Source organism: Octopus sinensis, linkage group LG21 (assembly GCF_006345805.1).
Source record: "Octopus sinensis linkage group LG21, ASM634580v1, whole genome shotgun sequence".
Lineage (NCBI taxonomy): Eukaryota > Metazoa > Mollusca > Cephalopoda > Octopoda > Octopodidae > Octopus > Octopus sinensis.
The window spans coordinates 18,252,283-18,279,782 of record NC_043017.1 but is presented as its reverse complement, the minus strand read 5'-3'; the positions used below and the strand labels follow the sequence as shown (position 1 = coordinate 18,279,782).

Below are 27,500 nucleotides of genomic sequence, written 5' to 3'. Positions count from 1 at the left end.
GAACCATGGCTGTACTTCAAACACAAAACATTGCCTGCTCGTTGTGTAGAATTCTTGTGTATGAGTGTGTGTGTATGCATGCATGTGTTTAACCCTTTCGTTACCAACCAGGCTGAAACTGGCTCTGGCTCTGAATACAAATGTCTTGTTTTCATAAGTTTTGAATTAAAACCTTCCACCAAACCTTAGTCACAATTTATGTTCCTAACACTAGCTGAATGATAACTAAGTTATTTTACTAAATTCTTTGTTATATTTAAAGTAATTGAAAGAAACACAGAGCATCTCAAAATAAATACAGTAACGAAAGGGTTAAGGTGTGTAGAATATATACCTATGAAGTCAATTTGGGTAATGTACGTATATGTTGCTGCTCTGTTCCAGGAAGAAGTAAATTCACTAAAACGTCTTCAGAAATCAGTAGAACAAACACGGGGCCATCTTCAAAGACAACTTCGAACTAAAGAAGCAGACTGCAACAGAATGTCTGTACAGATACAGGTAAACCTATGACATATTGTATAACATCTACTTCTTTGTTGGTATCAAGACAGAAGTAAGTTGGTGCCATGTAGTGGGGGGGGGGGTTGGGGCTTTCTAGTGGCAGTACAAGGGTTTGGCAAGAAAGTTCAGTAAGTTTATTTATCATGAGGAATATAGAATGTAATGTTTCTATAGCAATCTGCATATCATACTCAAAGCAGAATCATCATTGAAAGCCAAATGAAAGGTATTTGTCCTGAGATAGTTTCTCTTCTAGACATAGAGTATTAAAGAACACAGGAATATAGCAGCAGCAAATGAAAGTTGTTCAGCACTTGCAGCAATGGTGGCATTGTTAAATCCTTTTTTCTGCCTCTTTGCGCTTCCACATTTAATTAGGTTTTCAATGTTGTACATAATTTGAGTATGATACATAGGTTGCTATTTCAAACTTAATTCTACTTCAGTCACATACAATAAATGTTTCTAGTATTCTCCTTCTTCGAGAAACTTAGAGTGGTGTTGGTTTTAAGGTTGTCAGTGTAAGGTTTGCAGACTCATTTGAGCATCAAACAAAATACTTTGTGATATATTTGTTGTGGCTCTCTGCATGATGAGTTCAAGTCCAACTGAGATCAACAAGTCCATCATCATCATCATCATTTAATGTCTGCTTTCCATGCTGGCATGGGTTGAACAGTTTGACTGAAAAGTGGTAAGCCAGTGAGATACACCAGGTTCCAATCTGATTTGGCATACTTTCTACAGTTGGATGCCCTTCCTAATGCCAACCACTCCGAGGGTGTAGTGGGTGTTTTTACATGTCTCTGACCTGACACCAGCATCGGTCATAACTATGGTCTCACTTGGCTGGACCAGTCTACACAAGCATGGTATATCTCCAAAGGTCTTGGTCACTTGTCATTGCCTCTGTGAGGCCCAATTTTTGAAGATTGTGCTTCACCACCTCCTATGTCTTCTTATGGGTCTACCTCTGTCACAGGTTCCCTCCACTGTTGGAGCATGACACTTCACACAGCTGTACTTGTCCATATGCATCACATGACAATACCTATTTCTTTACTACCCACAAGGGGCTAAACACAGAGGGGACAAACAAGGAACAAAGGAATTAAGTCGTTTAGATTGCCCCCAGTGCGTAACTGGTACTTAATTTATCGACCCCCCAAAAGGATGAAAGGCAAGGTGGACCTCGGTGGAATCACATGACCATACCAGCACAGTCGTCTCTCTTGCACACCACATCTAATGTCTCTTGTGCCCAACGTTTCTCTCAGGATGCTTACACTCTGTCGTGCGTGTACACGGACATTACACATCCAGCAAAGCATACCAGCTTCATTTCTTTCAAGTCTACGCATGCCTCCAGCAGTCACAGCTCATGTTTCACTGCCGTATAGCATGGCTGTTTGCACACGGGCTTTGTACAATCAGATTTTCACTCTGAGTGAGAGATCCTTTATTACCAGCAGAGGTAGGAACTCTCTGAACTTTGCCCAGCCTATTCTTATTCTAGCAGCTGCACTCTCGGAGCATCCACCACCGCTACTGAGTTGGCGTCTAGGTAACGGAAGCTATTGACTACTTCTAGTAATCGATAGCTTCCATTACCTAGGTGACTAAGTCCTTCTTTTTCTCTTTCATTCCTACCTTCTGTTTCTCTCTGTCTTTTCTACCCTCTTGCCTCCTCCCTCTTTCTTCCCATATCTCACCCTCCTTCCCCTCTCTCTCTCTCTCGTTCCTATCTTCTGTCCTTCTCTATCCTGCCTACTTACCCCCTTCTTCTCTCTCCATATCTCTCCCTTCCCCTCTCATATTTGTTCATTCTGTTTATCTCTAGAGTTGTTTTAATTTCTTCACGAGTTCCTAACTTAGACTTTTCATTCTGAAATTGTTAGGGTCCTCATTTAATTTTATTTCATACCTTTTTTGTATTGACTGGTTTAGGGTTAATTTGATGAAGATTAATGAGAGCTATAAGCTTCAACTCATTAATTTGATGATATAGTGTAAGTTAAATATATATATATATATATATATATATACACGTACGTATGTATATACATATATATATGTATATGTACATATACATTCATTCATATATATTATATATATATATACGTACGTATGTATATACATATACATACATTCACATATATATATATTATATATATGTATGTATGCATATATATGTATATGTACATATACATGCATTCATGTATATATATATATATATATATATATTCATTTATATATGTATGTATATACACACACATACACACAATTGAAGATGGGCATAGTATTGAAGGAGGTGGGTTTATGCCAGTTAATGAGAGATTAAAGTATTAATAGAAAATCAAGAACAAATATTTTGCTGTAAAGGAGACTAGGGCTGGATTAAGACCCTTAAAGGCCCTAAGTATTTAAAAGAATTTTGGTACCCTCTCCTTATATATGTAATTCAAAATATAAACAATTATAAACCTTAAAATAAATTTTTATTTTCCAAAATATAAACAACACCAACAATAAGATGGAAAATAATGCTTTTTTCGTATACTTCCACTTTATTTCTAATTAAAAAGTTTTCTCCTACTTTTGTTTTAATTGCAAAGTCTTTGACCAAATCCTTAGAATTAATCTTACATAACACATCTGCTATACTTAGTAAAGATAAGCAATCCTGAATATTATTTTAACAAGTTTAAAGTGATTTCTTTTGTGCCTTAAACTGTTTACCATTTTGGTGCTGCTACCTGCCTTCTTCCCTTGATGCCATAAACATGTACTTTCTTAGCCTATTGGTTAATCCTGTGCTGGGGGAGATACATGGCTGACCCAGAGGGAAAAGAGAGAGGCTGGTGCGAAGATGTGTCAGGGCATTCACTCAAGTTAATAAAGAAGTGTTTACAGATTTCTTAATGCTTCTCCATTTCAGTTGTAAGTGTAAACGTAGCACTGTCGGGTATGATGACGAGGGTTCTAAGTGATCCGATCAATGGAACAGCCTGCTCATGAAATTAGCGTGCAAGTGGCTGAGCACTCCACAGACACGTATACCCTTAACGCAGTTCTGAGGGTGATTCAGTGTGACAAAGCTGGCCCTTTGAAATACAAGTACAAAAGAAACGGGAAGAAAGAGTGAGAGAAAGTTGTGGTGAAAGAGTACAACAAGCTCCCCCCCCCCGCCCCCTGCTGGAGCCTCGTGGAGCTTTAGGTGTTTTCGCTCAATAAACACTCACAATGTCCGGTCTGGGAATCGAAACCTCGATCCTGTGACCATGAGTCCGCTGCGCTAACCACTGGGCCAGTGCATCTCCACAGTAAGTGTAAATAAACGACAATGATTGTCAGTATCGTTAACATTTTCTGTTTTTGTTTTTTTTAATTTGTCAGACCCTGGAGAAGCAATTGGCCGAGGCTGTGATGGACAACAAACGGCTGCAACGTCAAATGTCCACAGTTAGAGACCAGTCAGACAAGGACAAAGGTTACTTGAAGAAAGCAACACGGTCAGTGATGTGTTTGTTAGTTTTGTTGTTGCTGGAAATAGAGAGTCCTGGATGTGGAGGAGATTCTGAGGTCCTCATTCTTGGTCCACTGTATTGTAGTGTTATGTGATGTTTTATTGTCGAAATAGAGTTCAATGTAAAAATACATGACTGGATGTGATGGGGATGCTGTGGCTTTCATTCTTTACTTGATGTTTTGCGTAGGTGAGTGGGTATTGTTGGTTAATCTGATTTTAGCCCTGATTAAGCAGGCATAAGATCAAAGACATTCCATGCAGGACCATCCTGTGTTTATCCTATGTCCAGGGAACTCAGGAGCCAAGACAATCTGTGTTTGTGGAAGGGGTGGGGGTTGAAGGAAGTTTAGCTACTATTTCTAGCATATGAAGCACCACCTTCTACACAGTCTCCCTTGTTGGTTTGTAGTGTCCTGCTGTGGTGTTGTAAATTCTTTTCTACTCTAGGCACAAGGCCTGAAATTTGGTGGTGGGGGGGGCAGGCAGTTGATTACATGGACCCTAGTATGCAACTGGTACTTAATTTACCAACCCTGAAGGGATGAAAGGCAAAGACAACCTCAGCAGAATTTGAAATCACAACGTAAAGACAGATTTGATAACAGGAAAGGTGTCCATTTCAATAAAACCTGCCTCACAAAATTCTGTCTGAACCATGCAAGCATAGGAAATGGGACATTAAAACGATTATTAGATAATTTTGTGGACAGGACTTGAGTATTCTAGGTCTGCCATATTTTATAAAGTATTTTTTTTTTCTCTCCTAAATAAAAACTTACCTCCATAAAACTGTTTTTCTTTACTCTGGCAACACAGTTTCTAATAATCCTTTCTACTGTTGTCACAAGTTCTTGATTTTGGTGGAGGTGCTAGTCAACTGCACCAAGCCAAGTCCACCACAGTGTAGTTTGAACTCAGAACGTAAAGACAGGGAAAAGGCTTCCTTCCATGTTAAAGACTGCACCAGCTTGAAGCCTTAACGAAGCTTCTAATAATCCTTTCTACTGTAGGCACAAGGCCTGAAAGTTTGGGGCAGGAGGTAAGTCGATCGCACCGACCCCAGTTCTTGACCCCTAAAGGACGAAAGGCAAAGTCGGCCTTGGCGAAATTCGAACTCAGAACATGATGACAGACGAAATACTGCTAAGCATTTCGCCCGGCGTGCTAATGATTCCGCCAGCTTGCCGCCTTAACGAAGTTTCTAATAATGAAATTAGGGAAAATGAACCACGATTTCATTAATTGAGGTATTTATTAATTAAAAACTGAAGCAACTCTCTATCACCGCTCAGTGTATCAAGATTTCAATGGAATCGGTAGTATTCAAAGTGATAAACAGTCCGGCCACTTTCAAGATATTTCAAAATATTAATAAGCTGTTAACATTTATAGTAATTAACAAACGAAATGATGTGTAACTTTTTTTCTCACAGCGATGTCGCTGACCGAACTGAAACCGATGGTTATATCTGGTAGAGTTTACCACTGGTTTGGCCAAAATAATGTTAGTGATGCAGGGGAGATAAATCAGTAGATTTAATATTTTCCCTATTTGAAAGCGGCGAACTGACAGAAGGGTTACCGCGCCGGAAAAAGTGCATTTCGTCTGACTTTACGCTCCGAATTCAAATGAGGCCGTGATCATCTTTGCTTTTCATCCTTTTGGGATCGATAAAATAAGTACCAGTTGAGCACTGGGGTCGATATAATCGACTTGTAAACCTTCCCCACCATTGCTGCCCTTCTGGCAAAATTTGAAACCAATATTCTGTCTGTTTGTGTGAATATCAATAGATTCCTGTCTTGTTTCTGTGGGAGGTGTGTGTGTATATATAGGTATAGAACTGTTTTATTATTGGTAGGATTAGCAAAAAAATATTCCATTCAATGAGAGATAAATATCACTTAGTAAAATCAAGATTTAAATGTGAGCTACTATAAGCACCATTGTTGGATGTACTTGTGTGGCAGGAATGATTGCAAGGTGGTTCATGGCATCTTATACAAGTCTGTCCAATTGCTGTAATATCAATGTATATATATATGTAAATGTGTGTGTGTGTGAAATTGATTGTGCATATGAGTGTGTGTTGTGTGTATATGTGTATGAATTTCTCTGTGTATATGTAGTTATGTGTATGAATGTGTGTATTTATATATGCATATACTAGCTGGTGTACCCGGTAATTCCTGGGGGGGGGGGTAAAGATGTTCTATTGAAATGCCTTATTACTTTGATATAAGAAAGCAATTTCGTTATAACTGCCACAAAAGGTCTATTTTCCGTCACGAAAAAGTACAAAAACTGTCAGCTGGAGGAGGGAGAGATTGTTAGAGGTTGGTGAGAGAGGTTTTCAAAGGTTGGCGGCGAGAGGCAAAGACATTATTCCGCTTAGCGAAGGCATCTGGGAAATGTATAATTGCTGTCATTCACAGAAAAACTATTGTTTTACCGTGAGAAAAGCACTGTTGAAATGTTAAGTGAAATTTGGCAATCGAGGATCAAATCCACACTATGCCTGCATGAATCTACTCCAAATATGTTGTGGAATAAAAACTTTATCTACTGTCATGGAAAAAGTGTAAGTGTAAAGATGCAGAATTATTGATGTAATGAGTATTCAAAAAAGTATGTATAGAAATGTATGAATGAAGATTCAAATTAAGGAAATGAAATAATAATGTTTAGCAGTTCAAAACTGTGAGTAGTGAAATTATATTACCATGAATATTTAATTGGGGATTTCTACTAATTTCTCAGTTAATTAGCCAATTAATTAGCTGTTGTAGTGTGAGTGTGCTAATTAGGTTATATAGACACACACACTCATACATACATACATGCATAAACACATACATAATATATATTATATATATATATACACACATACACCTTATATACATACATATAATTGCCAGGATGGAAAACACGTTAAATGATGATAATGATACACACACACACACACACACACACACACAAGCAACAAACAGTTTGAACATTATTTTACAATCAACTGCAAACACACACATGCGCCTGCTCTTCCTCTCTCTCTTGCTCTCCTCTTTCTCTCTCCCCCTCCCACCCCTTGTCTTCCTCTGATCTGTGTAATTCCACAGATCTAACAGAATAAGTAATTTTATTTGTTTTTACTAGATTGACTGTAAGGCCTTTCAATTCTAGACCTTGCTTCCACACCTGAAACTTCTCTAGTTTTGATAGTGACTCAGCTATTAGAGCAAGGTCATCAGCATAGAGGAGCTCCCAGGGGCATCCTGTCTTTAATTCCTCTGTTATTACCTGGAGCACTATGATGAATAAGAGGGGACTAAGGAATGATCCTTGGTGGACCCCTACGCGGAATTTTTCACTGTACTCATTGCCAGCCCTCACCTTACTCACAGCATCCCTGTACATGGCTTGCACAGCTCTCACTAACCATTCATCTATCCCTAGTTTCCACATTGACCACCAGATAAGGGATCGGGGGACCCTGTCAAAGGCTTTCTCCATGTCAACGAAAGCTAGGTACAGAGGTTTATCTTTGGTGGGGTATTTTTCCTGCAGCTGCCTTACCAGAAATATAGCATTAGTGGTGCTTTTCCCTGGCACAGACTCAAACTGCATCTCATCTAGACTGACTCTCTCCGTGACTTTCATTACTTGATGCAATAATTTGACTCTCTGTAATTATTCGTATCTAATGCATCACCTTTACCTTTGTAGCAGTTGACTATGGTGCTGCTACTCCAGCCATTGGGTATGATGCCTTCTTGTATCACCAGGTTGACTATACAGGTGGCCAACACCGCCAGATATTTTAAGCATCTCTGTGGTGATTCTTGATGGGCCGGGGGCTTTCTCTGTCTTCATTCTCTTAATTGTTTATCTACCAAGGTACTTTCAATTCAGTCGCACTGCATGGCACCTTTGGGTGTCTTTTTACTATAGCCCTTAGCCAACAAAAGCCTTCTGAGTGGATTTGGTAGATGGAAACTCAAAAAAGCCTGTCATTATATAGCTATGTGTGTGTGTCTTTGTGTCTGTGTTTGTCCCTAGTCACTGCCTGACAACTGGTGTTGGTGTGCTTACATCCTTGTAACTTAGTGTTTCAGCAAAAGAGACCCACAGTATAAGTACCAGGAATTTAAAAGGCAAAATTATATATTTATCTATTTATTCTTTTACTTGTTGACTGTGGCCATGCTGGAGCACCGCCTTCAGTTGAGCAAATCGACCCTAGGACATATTCTTTGTAAGCCTAGTACTTATTCTATAGGTCACTTTTGCTAAACTGCTAAGTTACAAGGACGTAGACATACCAACATCGATTGTCAAGCAATGGTGGGTTGACAGACACAGACACACACACAAGCGTATACACACAGGCACACACACACACACTCACATGACATGGCAGTCTTTTCAGTTTCTGTCTACCAAATCCACTCAGAAGGCTTTGGTTGGCCTGAGGCTGTAGTAGTAGACAATTGCCGAAGGTGCCATGCAGTGGGACTGAACCGGGAACCATGTGGTTAGTAAGTAAGCTACTTACCACGCAGCCACTCCTGCATTTATGTTTTGTAATTTTAATTTTGTTTGTGAAACGAAACACTCGTTGGTGAATATGTTGATTAATTAATAAATTAATTTGATTCCATTAGATCTCTCTGTTTTCTAACTTGATAAATGTGTGTTGTATGTGTGTGTGTGTGTGTGTGTATATATATATTTCTTTACTGCCCACAAGGGGCTAAACATAGAGGGGACAAACAAGGACAGACAAAGGAATTAAGTGGATTACATCAACCCCAGTGCGAAAGTGGTACTTTATTTATCGACCCTGAAAGGATGAAAGGCAAAGTCGACCTTGGCGAAATTTGAACTCAGAACGTAACGACAGACGAAATACGGCTACGCATTTCGCCCGGCGTGCTAACGTTTTTGCCAGCTTGCTGCCTGTATAGTCTGTAGTGTGTGTATAGTCTGTAGTGTGTGTATAGTCTGTGTTATGTGTCTCCTTGCTGTGATTTCTTTCAGGCTGCTGAAGCAGAAGGCCAGCTACACAGAAGACACTGTGGAACACCTAAACTCTGAATTGGTAAACAAAGAGAAAGAACTCACTGATGCCAGCACACAGCTTGATGTCTACAGGACAAGATTGGAACAAATCAGTCAAGAGAAGAGCTCGGCTTTTGCAGAATGTTCTAAGCTAAAGCAGTAAGTTGCCCACCCCATCACCTTTTCCTCTGTGTGTGTGTGTGTGTGTGTGTTGCATATACATGCATATACATACAATCATAAAATGTACACACATCTGTGTTATGACTGGCATCTGTGTTATGACTGGCATCTGTGCTATGACTGGCATCTGTGTTATGACTGGCATCTGTGCTATGACTGGCATCTGTGCTATGACTGGCATCTGTGCTATGACTGGCATCTGTGCTATGACTGGCATCTGTGTTATGACTGGCATCTGTGCTAGTGGGGTGCAAAGAGCACCATATGAGTGTGATCGTTACCAGCGTCGCCTTACTGGCACTCATGCCTGTGCTAGTAGGGTGCCAAGAGCACAATCCAAGTGTGATCGTTGCCAGAGCAACCAACTGGCTTCTGTACCTGTGGCACATACAAGGGCACCATTCGAGCGTGATCGTTACCAATGTCGCTTCACTGGCATGTGTGAAAAGATTCGAGCAAGGTCATTGCCAGTACCGCCTGACTGGCCCCCGTGCCGGTGGCACGTAAAAAGCACCCACTACACTCTCGGAGTGGTTGGCGTTAGGAAGAGCATCCAGCCGTAGAAACTCTGCCAGATCAAGACTGGAGCCTGGTGCAGCCATCTGGCTCGCCAGCCCTTAGTCAAAATCGTCCAACCCATGGTAACATGGAAAGCGGACGTTAAACGATGATGATGATGATACATACAATCATTCTGTGTGTATCTAGGTATATGTGTGTGTGTGGTGTGTGTATATATATATATATAGGGAGAGAGAGAGAGGTAGATAGATAAATGTGTGTGTGTATTAATATGTATGTACAGATGTGTGTGTCTTTCTGTCTCTCTTCTGAAGCCTTTTCTGCAAGGAAGTCTTTATGTATTTTGAACAAATAATTGTGATGATAAACACTCAGCCATGTTTACGCCCCAAGTTTCTCCAAAGAAATAACAGACACTGTGTATTTGTTTAAATTCTCTTTGGGATCAAAATCAAGAATTTTAATCGTAAAATAATCAAATAATCAACAGTTAAAATTTTTTTTTTTTTTTTACATAATTCAGTTAGTGTTAAGAACATAACAGAGAGATTCTTGTATAAAGTTATTTGAGAAGGTGTTAATTCGGTCATATTTTATTTTGGCCATACTGTGACAAAGAAGCAACCAGCAGGCAGGTCGTTGCCATCAAATGGTATATTTAGCTTCATGATAGGTGTAGACGTGGCTTTGTGGTTGAGAGGTCTACTTTGCAACCTTGTGGTTTGGAGTTCAGTCCCAGCTTTGGTTCAGCACTATGGTGCATAGTGGGGGAGTGTTTTTGAAATAGCCCCGGGCTGACTAAAGCAGTGGTTGTCAACCGCACCTCCCAGGGCCTTGTGTAGCCATCAGGCATCTTTCCTTGATTGTCTTTCCCTCTATGAATATATATTTTTCTTTAGTTGACTCATATTTTGCTTCTTTTTCTTTTTGGTGTGATCCCTGGAAAAAATCCAGGTTTAGGATCTGGCCCCAGATATCAAAAAAGATTGGGAATCACTGGACTAAAATCTTGTGGGTGGATTTGATAGATGGAAACTGAAAGAAGCATGTTTTGTGTGTGTGTGTGTGTGTGTGTAGCCTCACCTGTCTCCGTGCCGGTGGCATGTAAAAAGCACCATCCGATCGTGGCCGTTTGCCAGCCTCGTCTGGCACCTGTGCCGGTGGAACGTAAAAAGCACCCACTACGCTCACGGAGTGGTTGGCGTTAGGAAGGGCATCCAGCCGTAGAAACATTGCCAGATCAGACTGGGCCTGGTGCAGCCTTCTGGCTTCCCAGACCCCAGTTGAACCGTCCAACCCATGCTAGCATGGAAAGTGGACGCTAAACGAGGATGATGATGATATATATATATATATATAGATATATATATGGGAGGTTGAAGATGTGGGAGTGTGTTGGTACACATGTGTATGTAAAGGGTTAAATGATGATGAGGATTACTCTCAGCTCTTGGTGTTTTTTAAATTGCAAAAGATTTCTGATTGGAAATGGTTTGAACCACTCCAAATGTGGCACCAGTCATTCCTTAGCCTCAGAGCAACTGGTACTTAATTTATCGACCCCGAAAGGATGAAAGGCAACCTCAGCAGAATTTGAACTCAGAACGTAAAAACAGAGGAAATACTGCTAAGGATTTAACCCGGGGTGCTAACATTTCTGCCAGCCCGCTGCCTTTGTTTATACACGTATTATGTATACTAATTGTTCCAAACCATGTGTGTATGTGTGTATAAATGTATATATGTGTGTGTACTACTATATTTGTAAATCTCCCATGGAGTTTGAACCGTTTCTCTGTCTTTCTCTCTCTTCTCACAGAGAAATGGAAGATCTGCAAAATAAGATCCACCTCTATGAGGACAATTCTACAGAAACATCTAGAATGTCTGCCATGCTGGAGGAGAAGACGTTGGAGTGTCAGAACAAATGTCAGGAGAATGAGAAATTAATGGTAAACATTCTTGTTTATTGTTGCAGTTAACACCACATTAATAATTCTAAGTTAACATCAACAACTGTTTACTGTCACAGTTAACATCCCCAGTGATGTTTACTGTCACAATTATTAACACTACTAGTGTTTACTGTTACCGTTTACTATTCACTGTTACAGTTAACACCATCATTGGTGTTCTTGTTACAAGTCAATGTGGCAGTCTCTGACGAAGTTTTTTAACCTGCTAGAAATAACAGCCAAATCTCTCAACTCATGTACCACTATCTTGAAGGAGAATCCATTGGCTGATGTAGTCCATGGTATACAGATGAGATGGGCATAGCTGGAATATCTTTGATCATATTTATATGATATGCACTGGGGCTACACAACAATTTTTGCTGTAGTTAACACTAAAACTATTGTTCATTGTTAATGCTACCACATTTAACAATGTTCATTGTTAATGCTACCACATTTAACAATGTCACCACTGTTTACTGTTACAATTAACATTGCAACTATTGTTCACTGGTGTGCTTAACACTCCAACTATTGTTCACTGTTACAGTTAACACTACTGCACAATGTCATAGTTGACCATCAGATATTTGATGTAACTCATCCTGTGTAGAGACACTAAACTGGACAAAGTAGACAGTCGTCACCTGTAGCCATTCTATTCACTGTAATTTAGATTATTGGTCAACACACGGGGACATTACAGATTTGGCTTCTTGGTCGTTGGTCACTTCTTAGTCAGTTGGTCATTGTTAGTATTTCTCGTTCCAGTCTATCCAAGAGGAATTGACATCAAAGTTGACCGAAGCTGAAACCAATGTCAACCATTTGCAGACCAAACTGACACAGGCTGAAGAAATCATTGAAGAATACAAAGGCAGGGTGAGTAGATGGCCCCACTGATGCTTTTATCATCATCATCACTACCACTATCACCACCATCATCATCATCATCACAATCATCACAGTGTTATGTTCATATTTTCAGGATAGAATGGATTGGACAGTTTTATTGAGTGAGTTATTTTATGATTAGATGTCCTTCATGCTACCAAAAATTTCAGTGTTTGGTAACCTCTTATACTACTCAGGGTTGTAGTGGTACTCTTGCAAAACAGTAAGCTGTATTTATTTACAGATTTAAACTCAATATTTTTGGTTGCCTTAGAATTCTTTAACTGTAGCTAGCTCTGGTGCCACATGAAAAACACCCAGTACACTCTGTAATGTGGTTGATGTTAGGAAGGGCATCCAGCTGTAAAAACCATGCCAAAACAGACAGTGAAGCTTGGTTCAGCTCTCTGACAAGTCATCCAACCCATGCCAGCATGGAAAACAGATGTTAAATGATGATGATTGATATATATATATATATATATATATATATATAATATATATGTGTGTGTGGTGTGTGTCAGCCATTTGCAGACCAAACTGATATATATATATATATATATATATATATATATATAGTTAATCCAAACAAGAAAGCACAAAAAAAATACAACAACGCGAGGACGTGGAACAAATATAGTATTATTGGACGCTCAGGAAAGAAGGAGGGTTTAACGTTTCGAGCGGAGCTCTTCATTGGAAACATAGGAGAAGGGAAGACAGAGGAAAAAAAAATCGCCAACGGTACACACGGGGTCACATTTTGAAAGACCGGGAGGAAAAGGGTGAAGAAAGATGTTTTCAAAGACAGAAGAATAGTATAGTCGAAGACAGCAGAATGGTAGGAGGAGGAATGTGTGTGTAAGTGTGGATATGTGCGTGCGTGGAGGTCTGCGTGTGTGTGTATGTGTGCAATGATGACACGTGTGTGTGTTGTGTGTGTGTGTGTGCGTACACAAGGGCAAGTCAAAAATGATATGCACTCTTGTTTTTTCAATGTCTTTACACAAAAGCAGGAAATAAACAAGTACATCATTTTTCTGTAAAGTCTCGTTCCTTTAAGATGCACTTGGTTCAGCAGTCCACAAGCTTGCATATTCCTTCCAAGAAGGCTTTCGATTGGTTGTACAATACACACACCATCATCATCATTACTTAGAATCCATTTTTCATGCTGGCATGGGTTGGACAGTTTGACTGGTGCTGTTAAGCTGGAGAGTTGCACCAGGCTCCAGTCTGTCTTGACATGGTTTCTATGGCTGGTTATATATATATATATATATATATATATATGCGCAGGAGTGACTGTGTGGTAAGTAGCTTGTTTACCAACCACATGGTTCCGGGTTCAGTCCCACTGCGTGGCACCTTGGGCCAGTGTCTTCTACTATAGCCTCGGGCCGACCAAAGCCTTGTGAGTGGATTTGGTAGACGGAAACTGAAAGAAGCCCGTCGTATATATGTGTATATATATATGCGTGTGTGTTTGTTCCCCTAGCATTGCTTGACAACCGATACTGGTGTGTTTATGTCCCCGTTACTTAGCTTTTCGGCAAAAGAGACCGATAGAATAAGTACTGGGCTTAGAAAAGAATAAGTCCCGGGGTTGAGTTGCTCGATTAAAGGCGGTGCTCCAGCATGGCTGCAGTCAAATGACTGAAACAAGTAAGAGTAAAAGTGAGTATATATATATTATATATATATATATATATATATATATATACTGAGTTTCTTTCAGATTCTGTCTCCCAAATCCACTCACAAGGCTTTGGTTGACCTGAGGCTAAAGCCGAAGAGATTTGCAAGAGACTTGCCCAAGATGCCACTTAACCCAGAACCATGTGGTTGTGAAATAAGCTTCTTACCACATGGCCACACCTGTGCCTATATATATATATATATATATATATATATGGAGAGAGAGAGAGAGCTGACATCTTGATGTGGGCCACACCCATGGGCTCTCACCTTGGAAAAATTTCACGAAAGTAATTTTGTAACTTGACCCTGTCTAACATACAACCATGTCCCATTGAAACCACCCACTGATGACCTTCATTTCTTGCATCAATAGCTTCCCATCAGATTTCACCCTCATGGCCTGTGCTAAAAGAGCTGCCTCTCACTCTGCCACATATCCTATCATCTCTGGTGTACCCCAAGGTCTTGTTTTGTCTGCTACACTCTTCCTTGCTGCATCCAATAACAGCCACTCTTTTGCAGATAATGCTATGCCTCCTCCTTCCTTAGGTCACTTCCCTCTTCTATAACAACATGCACACACAGACCCGTTACAATAAAAAAAAACCCTTATGATAATTGATCCATTCAATGAATCATTAACTGGTCCCTAACAAAGCTGTTATCAACATCACTGTTATTTATGAAATAATCTTACCAAGCCAGAAAGAAATAAAAATATTGGCCCTGATTGACCCAATATGTTAATTAGTTTACAAGAAGAAGCCCGGTGTGAAAATTTTAACCCCCTCCCCTTATAACCCTTGCCTCTGTATTGCAACTCCTTCCTTATTGCTATAACTGTATCTTCTATATGACAACTGTATTTTCCTGTCTTCCTCTAAGATGGACATATCCAGAAGTGAAGCTAATAATACACTGAGTCTGTTGGAAGAACAACAGAAACAAAACAGTCGCATCCAGAGAGAAGGAGAAGACGAATTGGATAAGGTTTGTGAGTTTTCTTTTTCTACACTCGAGATACCTGGGTTTAATATTTTGAGGTACCTAGTATATATCACTGGGAGGTACCTAGGTTTATCTCTAGAGGCATTTGGGTTTAATAATTTCAGGTACCTAGGTTTATTTCTAGAAGTATTTGAGTTTAATAATTTCAGGTACCTAGGTTTAACTCTAGAGGTACTTGAGTTTAATACTTTCAGGTACCTAGGTTCATCTCTAGAGGTATTTGGGTTTAATAGTTTGAGGTACCTAGGTTTATTTCTAGAAGTACTTGAGTTTAATAATTTCAGGTACCTAGGTTTATCTCTAGAGGTACTTGAGTTTAATAATTTCAGGTACCTAGGTCTATCTCTAGAGGTATTTGGGTTTAATAGTTTGAGGTGTCTAATATTGCATAGTCATTGTGTAATCATCACTGAAACATGTAAAGATAATACAAATAAATAAACTCCCTTTTCTGCTGCCTTGTACCATTTCTCTTGTCTTGTACCATTTCTCTGTCCTTCATCACCATTTTAGTCTCCAAAGCTCTTACATGGAAATAACTGTGTAAGGAGAGGAATTGTCTTCCTGATCTTCTGTTTTGGTGTGAGATGGAATGAATGGAGGTATACTTGCCATCTCAATATGGCTAACCACTAAGGGTGGGTGTGTGTTACTGTAGCTTGTAGCCCCAGGAGAACACCGTCTCTAGCTGGCTTTAGACACACTTTCTGTACCCTTATGTGGCTAACCATAAATAAAGTCGACACACTGGAACGGTCAGTGCCAATATTTTTAACTTCGTTCTGTCTTTTGGTGAAACTGTTTTATAAATAACGAGTGGTTGATCACAAAGTGTGTCTAAAGCCAGCTGGAGGCGGTGTTCTCCTGGGGCTACAAGCTACAGTAACACCCACCCTTAGTGGTTAGCCATATTGAGATGGCAAGTATACCTCACATTGTCGTGCAGTTACTGTTTATACCTCGTTCAGAGATTTATTATTGGAATGAATGGAGTTCTAGCTCAATGCTGTTTATACACCATGCTCTTTAAGTGGCAATTCATGAAGAAAATATATGACCTGGCACTCCATCAGGTACAACGTTGAGGGTTCCAGTTGATCCAATCAACCAAACAGCCTGCTCGTGAAATTAACATGCAAGTGGTTGAGTACTCTAGAGGCACACATAGCCTTGATGTAGTTCTGAGGGAGATTCAGTGTGACACAAAAAATTGTGACAAGGCTGGCCCCTTTGAATTACAGGTACGACTCGTTTTTGCCAGCTGATTAGATTGTGGATGTCTGTTTTTCAGGTGAAGAAACGGTTACACCAACGTCTGTTAGAATTAGAACCTCTGCCAGAGATGTTGAAGACCACAGAACTAAAAGTACAAGACTTTGAGCAGCAGTTACATTTGTCTGAGAGGAAGAACACAGAAAACATCAAACTAATCGCAGGACTTACTTCAAAGGTAAGCTATCATCATCATCATCATCATCATCGTAGCAGTGAAGTGACAGAACCGTTACCTTGCTGGGGCAAAATGCTTAGCGGTATTTCATCCGATTTTATGTTCTGAGTACAAACTCTGCCAGAGTCAATTTTGACTCTCATTCTTTTTTTGGGGGGGAGGGGTCGATAAAATAAGGACCAATTGAACACTGAGATCAATGCAATTGACTTAACCCAAGCCCCAAAATTGCTGGCCTTGTGCCAAAATTTAAAATCATTATTATTATTATTCGACTTTCATCCTTTCGGTGTCAATAAATTAAGTACCAGTCAAGTACTGGGGTCGATGTGATCATCTATACCCCTCCCTCAAATTTATTATTATTATTATTATTGTGTGAGTTTATATGCAGGGTCATTCGATTAATAAACTGTTAGGAACTGTGGCTTCACATTCGATCTCATTGCGTGGTTTGTTGCGTGTGTGACATCTTCTATAGCTTCATGTCAGCCGAAGCCTTAAGAGTGGTAAATGAAAACTGGAATTGACGAACACCACTGATGAAGAGGTCTTCTCTGCTATGTATGTATGTGTGGGATGGAGGTGACATGATGTGGGTGGTGTTGTATGCCATAGAAACAAGTACCAATAATGTACTGGGGTTGTTTCTATCATTCCTTCTACATTTGTAATATTTGCATCAATGAAAAAAATTATGCTTGAGGATTGAAAGATTGATGGAGGCCACGAGCCCCAACACAGACGCAGCCTTGTTGAGTTGAACAGTTCTGGGTGTTTCATGCAATGTCTCCCACTTTGAGATCCAAGGGACGTACAAGTCTTGTCTGTTTTATGGATTGTTCTATCCAGCACCCTGTCCCACCCCATTGGAAGTGTCCAGACTGGACAACGTGAGGTGGCGAAACTGGACAATACGATGTGACGTGGCAGGGCAACACAAAGTGGCCTGTGTCTTGCGAGAGATACCAGACATACTGGGCATAAAGGAGTTTGATGTTGGGAAGGGCATCCAGCTGTAAAAACCATGCCAAAACAGACAGTGAAGCTTGGTTCAGCTCTCTGACAAGTCATCCAACCCATGCCAGCATGGAAAACAGATGTTAAATGGTGATGATTGATATACATATATATATATATATATATATATATACGAGGGTAAGTCAAAAATGATATGCACTCTTGTTTTTCTCAATGTCTTTACACAAAAGCAGGAAATAAACAAGTACATCATTTTTCTATAAAGTCTCGTTCCGTTAAGATGCACTTGGTTCAGCAGTCCACAAGCTTACATATTCCTTCCAAAAATGCAGATTAACCCCTGATCTCTGCCTGCTTGCATGTTCGCTTTTTGTCCAATGTCCAGACTCTCTCACCTCCTCCACTTCCCCTCTTTCTCCTTTTCTCACTAATTACTGATCACCATTGCCACTATTACTATATCTGTCTGTTTGTCCTGTATTTCCGCAGCTGGAACATGTTAATGAGATGCTGGAAGAAGCCAAACAAATGAACCAGGAATATGTGGAGGAAAACCGAAGTTTAAGGAATAAAGTCGACACACTTGAACGGTCAGTGCCAATATTTTTATCTTTGTTCTGTCTTTTGGTGAAACTGTTTTATAAATAACAAGAGTTGTTGATCACAGCCTCCCAAGGTGCCTGTCACTGGTTCATTGGGTGAAGTAGTTACCATTTTTGATGGCATAAAAGATGCACAGGAAGGATACTTTAGGGCCTCATGCAACCCTGGAAGTTGTAGTTGAGAATTGTTGATTTATAATATTCCATATATTGATGTTAATCCTCCCTTGGCCTATTTATCTGTTTGACTCACCCTGTATTTATTTCTAATTAGCTATTTCTAATGATGTATTAATTAATGTTAATTACAGTTTTATCTGTTTACTTCTATTTGTCTTGTCCATATTTATTTCCAGTTGGCCATTTTATAACATTTTATGTGTTTAAACCTTTTTTTTCTCTCAATTTTGTTGACATTAACTGCCTCGGTTTTTATTTAGTTTTGATAATAAGGAAGAATTTATTAAAATAACTTTTGTCATTATTAATCTGGTGATTGGAATGTAAATTAATATAAAGTTTTTGATGAAAGGTTTTAATTTAGACCACTTTAAAACAGAGAGTTTTTGCATCATAGAACCTGGAGCACTCTCAGCCGGGTTTGTATCAAAATGGTTTCCTATGGTGAGGAAGAAAGAAGAATTAGATGCCATGTACACTATCTACATGAGTTTCAACTAATGTCTTCATCTCAATGGTTGCTTTCACCATGTTTCAAATTATAGGACTGCAATCTGTACTTTGTCTTCTCATTAATACATTAATAACGAGGAGGTCACAGCAACAGCAACCTACAGATATAGCAACCAAATTTCCCACAAATTCCAACTCATTATGTTAAACCTTTTGTTATCATATTTCTTTTAAAAGATACTCTTTACTCTTTTATTTGTTTCAGTCATTTGACTGCGGCCATGCTGGAGCACCGCCTTCTAGTCGAGTAAATCGACCCCGGGACTTATTCTATCGGTCTCTTTTGCCGAACCGCTAAGTGACAGGGACGTAAACACACCAGCATCGGTTGTCAAGCAATGCTAAGGGGACAAACACAGACACACACACACGCACACATACACACATAAATATAATATATATATATATATATATATATACATATATATGACGGGCTTCTTTCAGTTTCCGTCTACCAAATCCACTCACAAGGCATTGGTCGGCCCGGGGCTATAGCAGAAGACACTTGCCCAAGATGCCACGCAGTGGGACTGAACCTGGAACCATGTGGTTGGTTAGCAAGCTCCTTACCACACAGCCACTCCTGCACCTATACTGCTTTTTTTTTTTTTTTGTAACTAATTTTTAAAGAATTTTGTAAAATAACTTTTTCATTATTAAACCAATGTTTGGAACATAAACTAACAAAATTTTGGTGGAAATATTTAATTTAAATCGCTTGCAAAGGGGTAAGTTTGTATCATAAAGCCAGTGACAGTCTCAGGTAGTTTGATGTCAAACTAGTTAACCTTGACTTATTTACTCACGTCTGTCTCACAAGATATTTATTCCTAATTAGCTATTAAATACTTTTCTAGATATTAGCATGGATAAGACAGACCCAGCTTGGGAGTTTAAGTTTTGAGGGAGTTTGGAGTTACCCTTTAGTCACCACTAATCCCAGGGGTACCCTATCCGCTGGGTTGGTAGTATCTGTCAAGGGCTCCCATTATAGGTTAAATACCAGATGGTCTTGTGGCTTAGACATACAGTTCTCAGAAGAGGGGCTGGCTCCTATGTGTGTGTCACCTAGGTGTGCCTATGTCGTGTGAACTAGACCCTCTGCTTAAGGGAGCTGGGAGTTCATGTCAAAGGCCCCAAATTATATAGGTCAGTTATCACAAGATGGTTCAGAATACAGAACTTCTTGACATGTGTTACATAAAGCCACTGGTCTTTAAGGGTCAGCTCTGCAGAATAAAATGTAAATAAACTAGCAAATGGCAATAAGGAGCCATTGCTGTATATTTCATAAGAGAAATTACGAATGTTGAGGCTTTTGTGTAAAAATCCGGGATCACTAATACCTGTAGACATGGCATAAGAGAGAGAAAAGACACTATATTAAACATTGTTTCTAATTAGCTGTTTATAAATATTGCCTGTTAACACAACTGAACAGAAACTGATGTCAGTTGTGACTGACAGGGTCCCTTACATAATGTCTCCAGTCATCCAAGTTGAAACTCTGATTGTGCAGGCGTACTCTTTACTCTCTCTCTTTTACTTGTTTCAGTCATTTGACTGCGGCCATGCTGGAGCACCGCCTTTAGTCGAGCAAATCGACCCCGGGACTTATTCTTTGTAAGCCCAGTACTTATTCTATCGGTCTCTTTTGCCGAACCACTAAGTGACGGGGACGTAAACACACCAGCATCGGTTGTCAAGCAATGCTAGGGAGACAAACACAGACACACACACATACACATATATATGCGGCGAGCTGGTAGAAACGTTAGCACGCCGGGCGAAATTCGTAGCAGTATTTCGTCTGTCGTTACGTTCCAAGTTCAAATTCCGCCAAGGTCGACTTTGCCTTTCATCCTTTCGGGGTCAATAAATTAAGTACCAGTTACGCACTGGGGTCGATGTAATCGACTTCATCTCTTTGTCTGTCCTTGTTTGTCCCCTCTATGTTTAGCCCGTTGTGGGTAGTAAAGAAATATATATATATATACATATATACGACAGGCTTCTTAGAATTTTAACTCTTAACTACAAAACCCATGTTAATTCCTTTAATTAATTCTAATTATCATTAATCTTGTTTTCCTGCAGGTAGCTGAAAAACAGCTGCTCTACTTTCTTTTCCTCCATGTCTTGTAATGTGATATCAGACCAGGGAGCTTTGACAGAGAGATATAAGGGCTGTAACACAGACCTTTGTCTAATCTCTCTAGTGGGATGTTGAACCATAACACAGGCCCCTCTGATCCCTATACTGTGGTGGTGATGGAACTAAAAAATGTTGACCTTTAAACAATTGTTTATATAGGTTTGTCTTTGCTGTATTGCTCTGCAAGGGGTCACAGAAAAACCTCCTTAACAGGACACAGTCACAGTGTTGCTGTTGGGTATGGACCTACAGCAGCATTGTGACCCCTTGTAGAGCCGTCTGTTGTATAGCAATGGGTTCTAGAATCTTTGGAACCCTGTTGTTTTGTCCCAGCTGAGTCATCCAGCTGTAGAGAGAGATAAAGAGAGTTGTGACTGTGGTTTATACAGTGTTTAATTTCGTTGTACAGGAAGTTTCTAGAAGTTACAGAACAGAATCGTGAACTGATGACTACCATATCCAAGAGAGAGGAAACCATCCGCCTGAACAATGTAAGTCAGGAGTTTGTCTTTCAAAGCTGTCATTTGTTTGGAGGTTGTGATATCGATATATATAAAACCCCTATATATGTGTGTGTGTGAAATTCTTTCTTTGGAATGGTGACTCTTAAAGCAGACAAGGCCATAAATATAGCATGTAAATACTGTTAAAAAAAAATCCTTCTGCATAATATCTATTATTTATAGGTTTGTCCACTTCGAGATTCACCTTTCTAAAGAAAGAATTATTTCATGCTCTCTCAAAGTTTCTAAATTCGTATAACTTAATATATATATACACACACACAGGCATGGTTGAGAAACTTACTTTCCAACTACACTCGGGCCCCAAATAATAGTGGGGGGATGGAATAAGCAGGTGGATTGGATATTTGCTTAAATTCTTATAAGCAGGTGGGTTGGAATAAATTGGTAGTGGGGGTAGAAAATCGCTAATAGTATAGTGGTAACTGTATAACATTTAAAAATTTTCTAGGTTGTCTCCCTTGATTTAAAAAAAAAAACAAACAGTTATTTACTCTCAGGTGATGTTCATAATTCTACTGCAACTGTTTGTACAAACACACACAGCATCAAAGGCTTGCAGCTTCCTTTACAAGTCTGTGTCACCAGACTATGTATGGACAAGGCCATGAAATCCTGTTGTCCAAACTACTCCACACAGAAAAATGAAAAGGCATTCAAAAATTCATGATTGAACAAAATAAAACTTCAAGTTTATATCAAAAAATAAAAAAATTGCACATCAAAATATAACAAAAAAAAAACTTCACCCCACCCCACCCCATCCATCACCAAAATATACACATAAGGTACATTAATGATTTATAAAAATAGAATTTTAACTGGTTTGGAAACATTTGTTTAAAAATATTTTTGTTTTCAACAGTTTACAGCAGAATGGAAAAACAGAATTAGTGAAACAGCAATTAAATCACATATATAAATATACTAGCAGTATCGCCCGGCGTTGCTCAGGTTTGTAAGGGAAATAACTATAAAGCATTTTTAGAGAGTTATAGCCAAAAAATAGCAAAAAGATGGAAAAAAATGATGGTAAATTTTTTTTTAGTTAAAAAAGGTGGAGTTGCGTCCCCTAGACAGTTTGCGGTTTGTGTTTCTGATTCTCGACCCCATGTCGAATTTATCGATTTTTTTCAGAACTGGGGCAACTTTTCAAAATTTTCGCTGCGTTAGTTTTGAATTATGACATTGGGCTATGTGTGTGTCAAGTTTCATCAGAATCGGTTGAAAGCCGTGGTCAGGGTGAGGGTACAAGAAAACAGACACACAGAAACACGCACAGACAAACTGCCGTTTATATAGAGAGAGATACACACACTCAAGCAATGTAATATTTATTAAATAGACTATACAGATTATATACATACGTTTTTATATAATATATATTTGCATGTGTACACACAATGTACACCGTACAGATTTTATCCAATATATATAAATAAATATTTGTCCACACAGAAAAGTTATTGCAAATACAAAGAACATTGGTGAGAAAAGGTTCATGCTACCAAACAAATGGAGAAGATGTGGCCTCCATAAACTACCAGGTGGATGTAGGTAGGCAACCACTGTTTAAGAAGGCAGTAACCTTAGAATCAAGACTGATAAAAGGGTGTGTATGGGTGTTTGTGTGGGTGGGTGGGTGGGGGTAATGTTAAGTCTTGCCACAGACTGGTGGTGTGTGTAACAAATAATGAAAATGATTGCGACAGAAAGAGAAATATGAAAACCAACCAGCATTAAGATATTTGTCTCCTCTTTTTCATTAGATCTAATTAACAATCTCTCTCTCTCTCTACTCTCCCCTGCCACACACACACACTCTCTAAGCAGCATCTCTTTACTCTCTCAATAGCAATGTATCTTCTGTTGTCAGGCGTCTTTCACTTTGTGTCTGAGTCTATTTGAGCATTTATATATAGTAGTCTCGACAGTAGTCTCGAGTCCTCGGATTACGGGGCTGGTCACCTGGTTTCCAAGTGACTGAGATCACAACATTCCCTGCTGAATGGGAATCCAGTTCACCACCAGGGTACTTATTTACAGCTTAGTGGGGTGGAGCACTGTGAAATGAAGTGCTTTGCTTAAGAACGCAGTGCATGCACCTCTTGGTCTGGGTATTAAAACCCAATTTTGCCATCACAAGTGCAACATCCTTACCCACCAGGTCACACGACAAACAACAGAGTTTTACATCCTCTACGTTAAAAAAAACTGGTTTCACATCTCTCTCTCTCTCAACTTTTCCCTGAACAAGAATTCTGTCTGAATTATTGGATTTACCTTTCCCCATGGCAAGTGAACAGTAATTGTTTTTTTATCATTAATATATATGCAAGCTGGCATTATCATTAATATATATATATATGTGCCGGGTGAAATGCTTACCAGCATTTCGTCTGCCACTATGTTCCAAGTTCAAATTAAGCTGAGGTCAACTTGCCTTTCATCCTTTCGGGGTCAATTAAATATGTACCAGTTATATACTGGGATCGATGTAATCGACTTAAGCCCTTTTTTCTGTCCCTTCTATGTTTAGCCCCCTGTGGGCGATAAAGAAATAAATATATATAACATAAAGTGAAGGCACATGGCTCAGTAGTTAGGGTTATTATTCAGCTCATGGTCACGAGTTCAATTCCCAGTGGTGTGTTGTGTCCTTGGGCAAGACGCTTTATACCACAATGCTCCCATCCACTCAGCTGGAAAAATGAGTTGTACCTGAAATTCGAGGGGTCAGCCTTGTCACATTCTGTGGAGTACTCAGCCACTTGCATGCTAATTTCGCAAGCTGGCTGTTCTGTTGATCGAATGAACAGGAACACTCATCATCAACAGAGAGCCAATTGTATATACGTACATATATCTTGTGATTGCAGGTACGACTGGAAGAGAAAACTCAGGAAACGATGAGTCTGACTCATCAGTTAGAAAATGCACTGCAGGACCTGAAACAGCAATCGAGCAGCTTCCATGACCGGGTCATCTCAAAGGTCAGTATACTTTTTGATGTGTGGTGGGTAGGGGCAGTATTGAAATCCTTACGATTGCATGATCATAGGGATTCAAGGACTCACCCTTTGCACATGAACACAGATTGCTATGGAGATGTGTTGGGTGCTGTGTGTCCCCTTAGGTTGCTATGGCAGTTACCAAGAAAGACCCCGAAATACTGTGAAGATTGTAGTTGTTGTTTATGCATGAGTGAGAGAGACAGGGGCAGACTGTGCAGTGATAGTTGACTGGGACTGCATTGTCATGGTCTTATTGCAGGGGGTGTGAAAGGTGAAGGGGAGGAGTTAAGTTAGAGGGGGTGGCTGTAACACCAAACAGCAGTCCCAGTAGTTGCAGTGGCAGAAGAGGCAGTGTGAGGGAACAGGGTGGGGTGGCTGTTCTTTTGCTAAACAATGTTTTTTTGTTTTTTTCTTTATTACAGGAAAGATTATCTCAACAGAAAATCTTAGATCTTGAATGTCAAGTGAATCAGGTGAAAACTGAGGTAAACAGAGTGAAGAGGGAGAAGGATGAGGTAAGATCAACATCTCTTATAAATTAGCTCTCTTTCCCCTCCGACTAACGGAGTGTTTGTGTGCTTGTTTGGCAATTCTCGTAGGGTGCTTGTGCCTGTATATGATGGTGTGTGTGTGTGTGTGTGTGTGTGTGTGTGTGTGTGTGTAGCTGTTCTTGTATGCAGTAGTGAATATGTTGAGTGTGTATGTATATTGGGGTATATATTGCCAAGTTCAGGATGTCAGTGTGTTTGTAATCAGAGAGAGACCCATAAACAAGTGGAATGAAACTAGTCTCTTCCTCATCTCGAACATTAATTTCTATTTTCTAAGAAGTGAAGGACCAACTACTTTACCCAGTGCCATCTACCTGATACATACATACATACATACATATATACATACATATATATATACATACATATACACATACATATACACATACATACATATACACATACATATACACATACATATACACATACATATACACATACATATACATATATACATACATACATATACATACATACATATACACATACACACATACATATACACATACATATACACATACATATACACATACATATACATATATACATATATATATATACATACATATATATATATATATATATACACATACGTATATATATATACATACGTATATATATATATACATACGTATATATATATATACATACGTATATATATATATATATATATATATATACATACGTATATATATATATATATATATATATATACATACGTATATATATATATACATACGTATATATTATATATATATATATATAATATATATATATATATATATACATGCATACATATATATATATATATATACACACATACTGGGTCAGAGACAGAGATTGTATATGGAGGTTGTAGAATGATAGCAAGCAAGGTGGGAGCATAGTTTACAGGTGTAATTGGTTAGCTTTAATTGGAGAGAGGATGGTGAGGTCAGAGAGCATGTTTAGTTAGAAGGGCTGGTTACCTGTCACACCTGGACCTCGTCTAAGGCCACATCTTTTCCACTTTGTTTTCGTTTCAGAACGATCGCAGATGTAATTCTCGGCTGCACGACCTGAAGGACCGGCTGGAACAGTCACAAAGCACAAATCGAAGTTTGCAGAATTACGTCCAGTTCCTGAAGACATCTTACCGCAACGTCTATGGGGACATGACTGAATCCTTCCTGCGGCCAACACTGCCGTAAGGTCCAGGTTCAATTCCAAATAGTGTCGTTGTGATTTTGATATTGACCAGTTAATGAGGAGGAGGAGGAGGTATGAAATCTGAGTGTTTCAGTCGGCTTATAGTGGCAAATATCCGCTGTGATGGCAATGAATGACATCCATGACATCACGATGCTACAACATACTCACTTATACTCGATTCTTGTTTCGGTATTGAACTACACATAGCTCAGCTAACACGCAGGCTTGTAGCTATGGTAACGGTTGTAAACAGTCCAAAAAATTGTTTCCCTTGACTCAGGTATTTCTTCCCCCCCGCCCACGGCCTCCTTTATTGTGCGAAACAGTTTGTTTGAAACGTGTATTTAGCTTGTCTTTGTTTGAGGGTACATTGCTGCACCTTATAGTTCAATCATGTAAGAGGTACACTGCTGTTCTTCATGTAAGAGGTACATAGCACAGTACCACACAATCTTATGCGAGCTTCATTGCTGTACATTATGTAATCACATGTAGTACATTGTTGTACTTAGTATTTCAATGTGAAATGTAACTTATTGTGAGGTACCTTGCTTCGTTACCTCCTCCTCCCTTCCTCCCTTCCCTGCACCCAAACTTAACAATTATTGTAGAATGTGATCATATTTAATCAGCCAAATAAAAGTTTTTGTTTTTTCAAAATTGAGACTTTTGTCTCTTCCTGAATAAATGTGTTTGTGTAACACAAAGTGGGCAGTGTGTGTTGGTCTGTCTGTGGAGACAGCAGAGTAGATGTGTGTCACTTAGGAAAAGTGTCTTTGTTAAGGTGTCAACGTTGGTGAATACAGTTCCAAGGCACCAGACCAATTTTATTCTTCAAACAGCCCTGAAACCAGTCAGCCCCTATTGGAAGAAACAGAAAACATTTAAGATTTTAAGTGGGTTCGCCTGTTGAAGAGGGCGGGGTGGGGGTCAAGATTTTTATCAAAATAGCAACATTTTGACCACCAGTTCAAAGCCTGC

At 39.3% G+C, this 27,500-nt stretch overlaps 2 protein-coding genes across 7 annotated transcripts in view; one reads left to right on the top strand and one right to left on the bottom strand.

Moving 5' to 3' along the window:
• The window catches only part of LOC115222729 (outer dense fiber protein 2), a 75,234-nt gene extending 48,055 nt beyond the window's left edge, over nt 1-27,179 (top strand). For all 5 annotated transcript variants that reach the window (XM_036511912.1, XM_036511910.1, XM_036511911.1 and 2 more), the window contains 12 exons: nt 385-501; nt 3,901-4,016; nt 9,072-9,251; nt 11,617-11,749; nt 12,527-12,637; nt 15,236-15,340; nt 16,650-16,808; nt 18,279-18,379; nt 21,649-21,730; nt 24,643-24,756; nt 25,200-25,292; nt 26,354-27,179. In XM_036511912.1, coding sequence (XP_036367805.1) covers nt 385-501; nt 3,901-4,016; nt 9,072-9,251; nt 11,617-11,749; nt 12,527-12,637; nt 15,236-15,340; nt 16,650-16,808; nt 18,279-18,379; nt 21,649-21,730; nt 24,643-24,756; nt 25,200-25,292; nt 26,354-26,518 — 1,476 coding nt within the window. In that variant the 3' untranslated portion in view covers nt 26,519-27,179. The remainder of the gene's footprint in view (nt 1-384; nt 502-3,900; nt 4,017-9,071; nt 9,252-11,616; nt 11,750-12,526; nt 12,638-15,235; nt 15,341-16,649; nt 16,809-18,278; nt 18,380-21,648; nt 21,731-24,642; nt 24,757-25,199; nt 25,293-26,353) is intronic.
• Nucleotides 26,336-27,500, bottom strand: part of LOC115222731 (neutrophil cytosol factor 2) — a 48,054-nt gene continuing 46,889 nt past the window's right edge. The window contains exon 9 of one of the 2 annotated variants that reach the window (XM_029793029.2): nt 26,336-27,380. In XM_029793029.2, coding sequence (XP_029648889.1) covers nt 27,307-27,380 — 74 coding nt within the window. In that variant the 3' untranslated portion in view covers nt 26,336-27,306. The remainder of the gene's footprint in view (nt 27,381-27,500) is intronic. The other variant, XR_003882755.2, reaches the window with a different exon arrangement.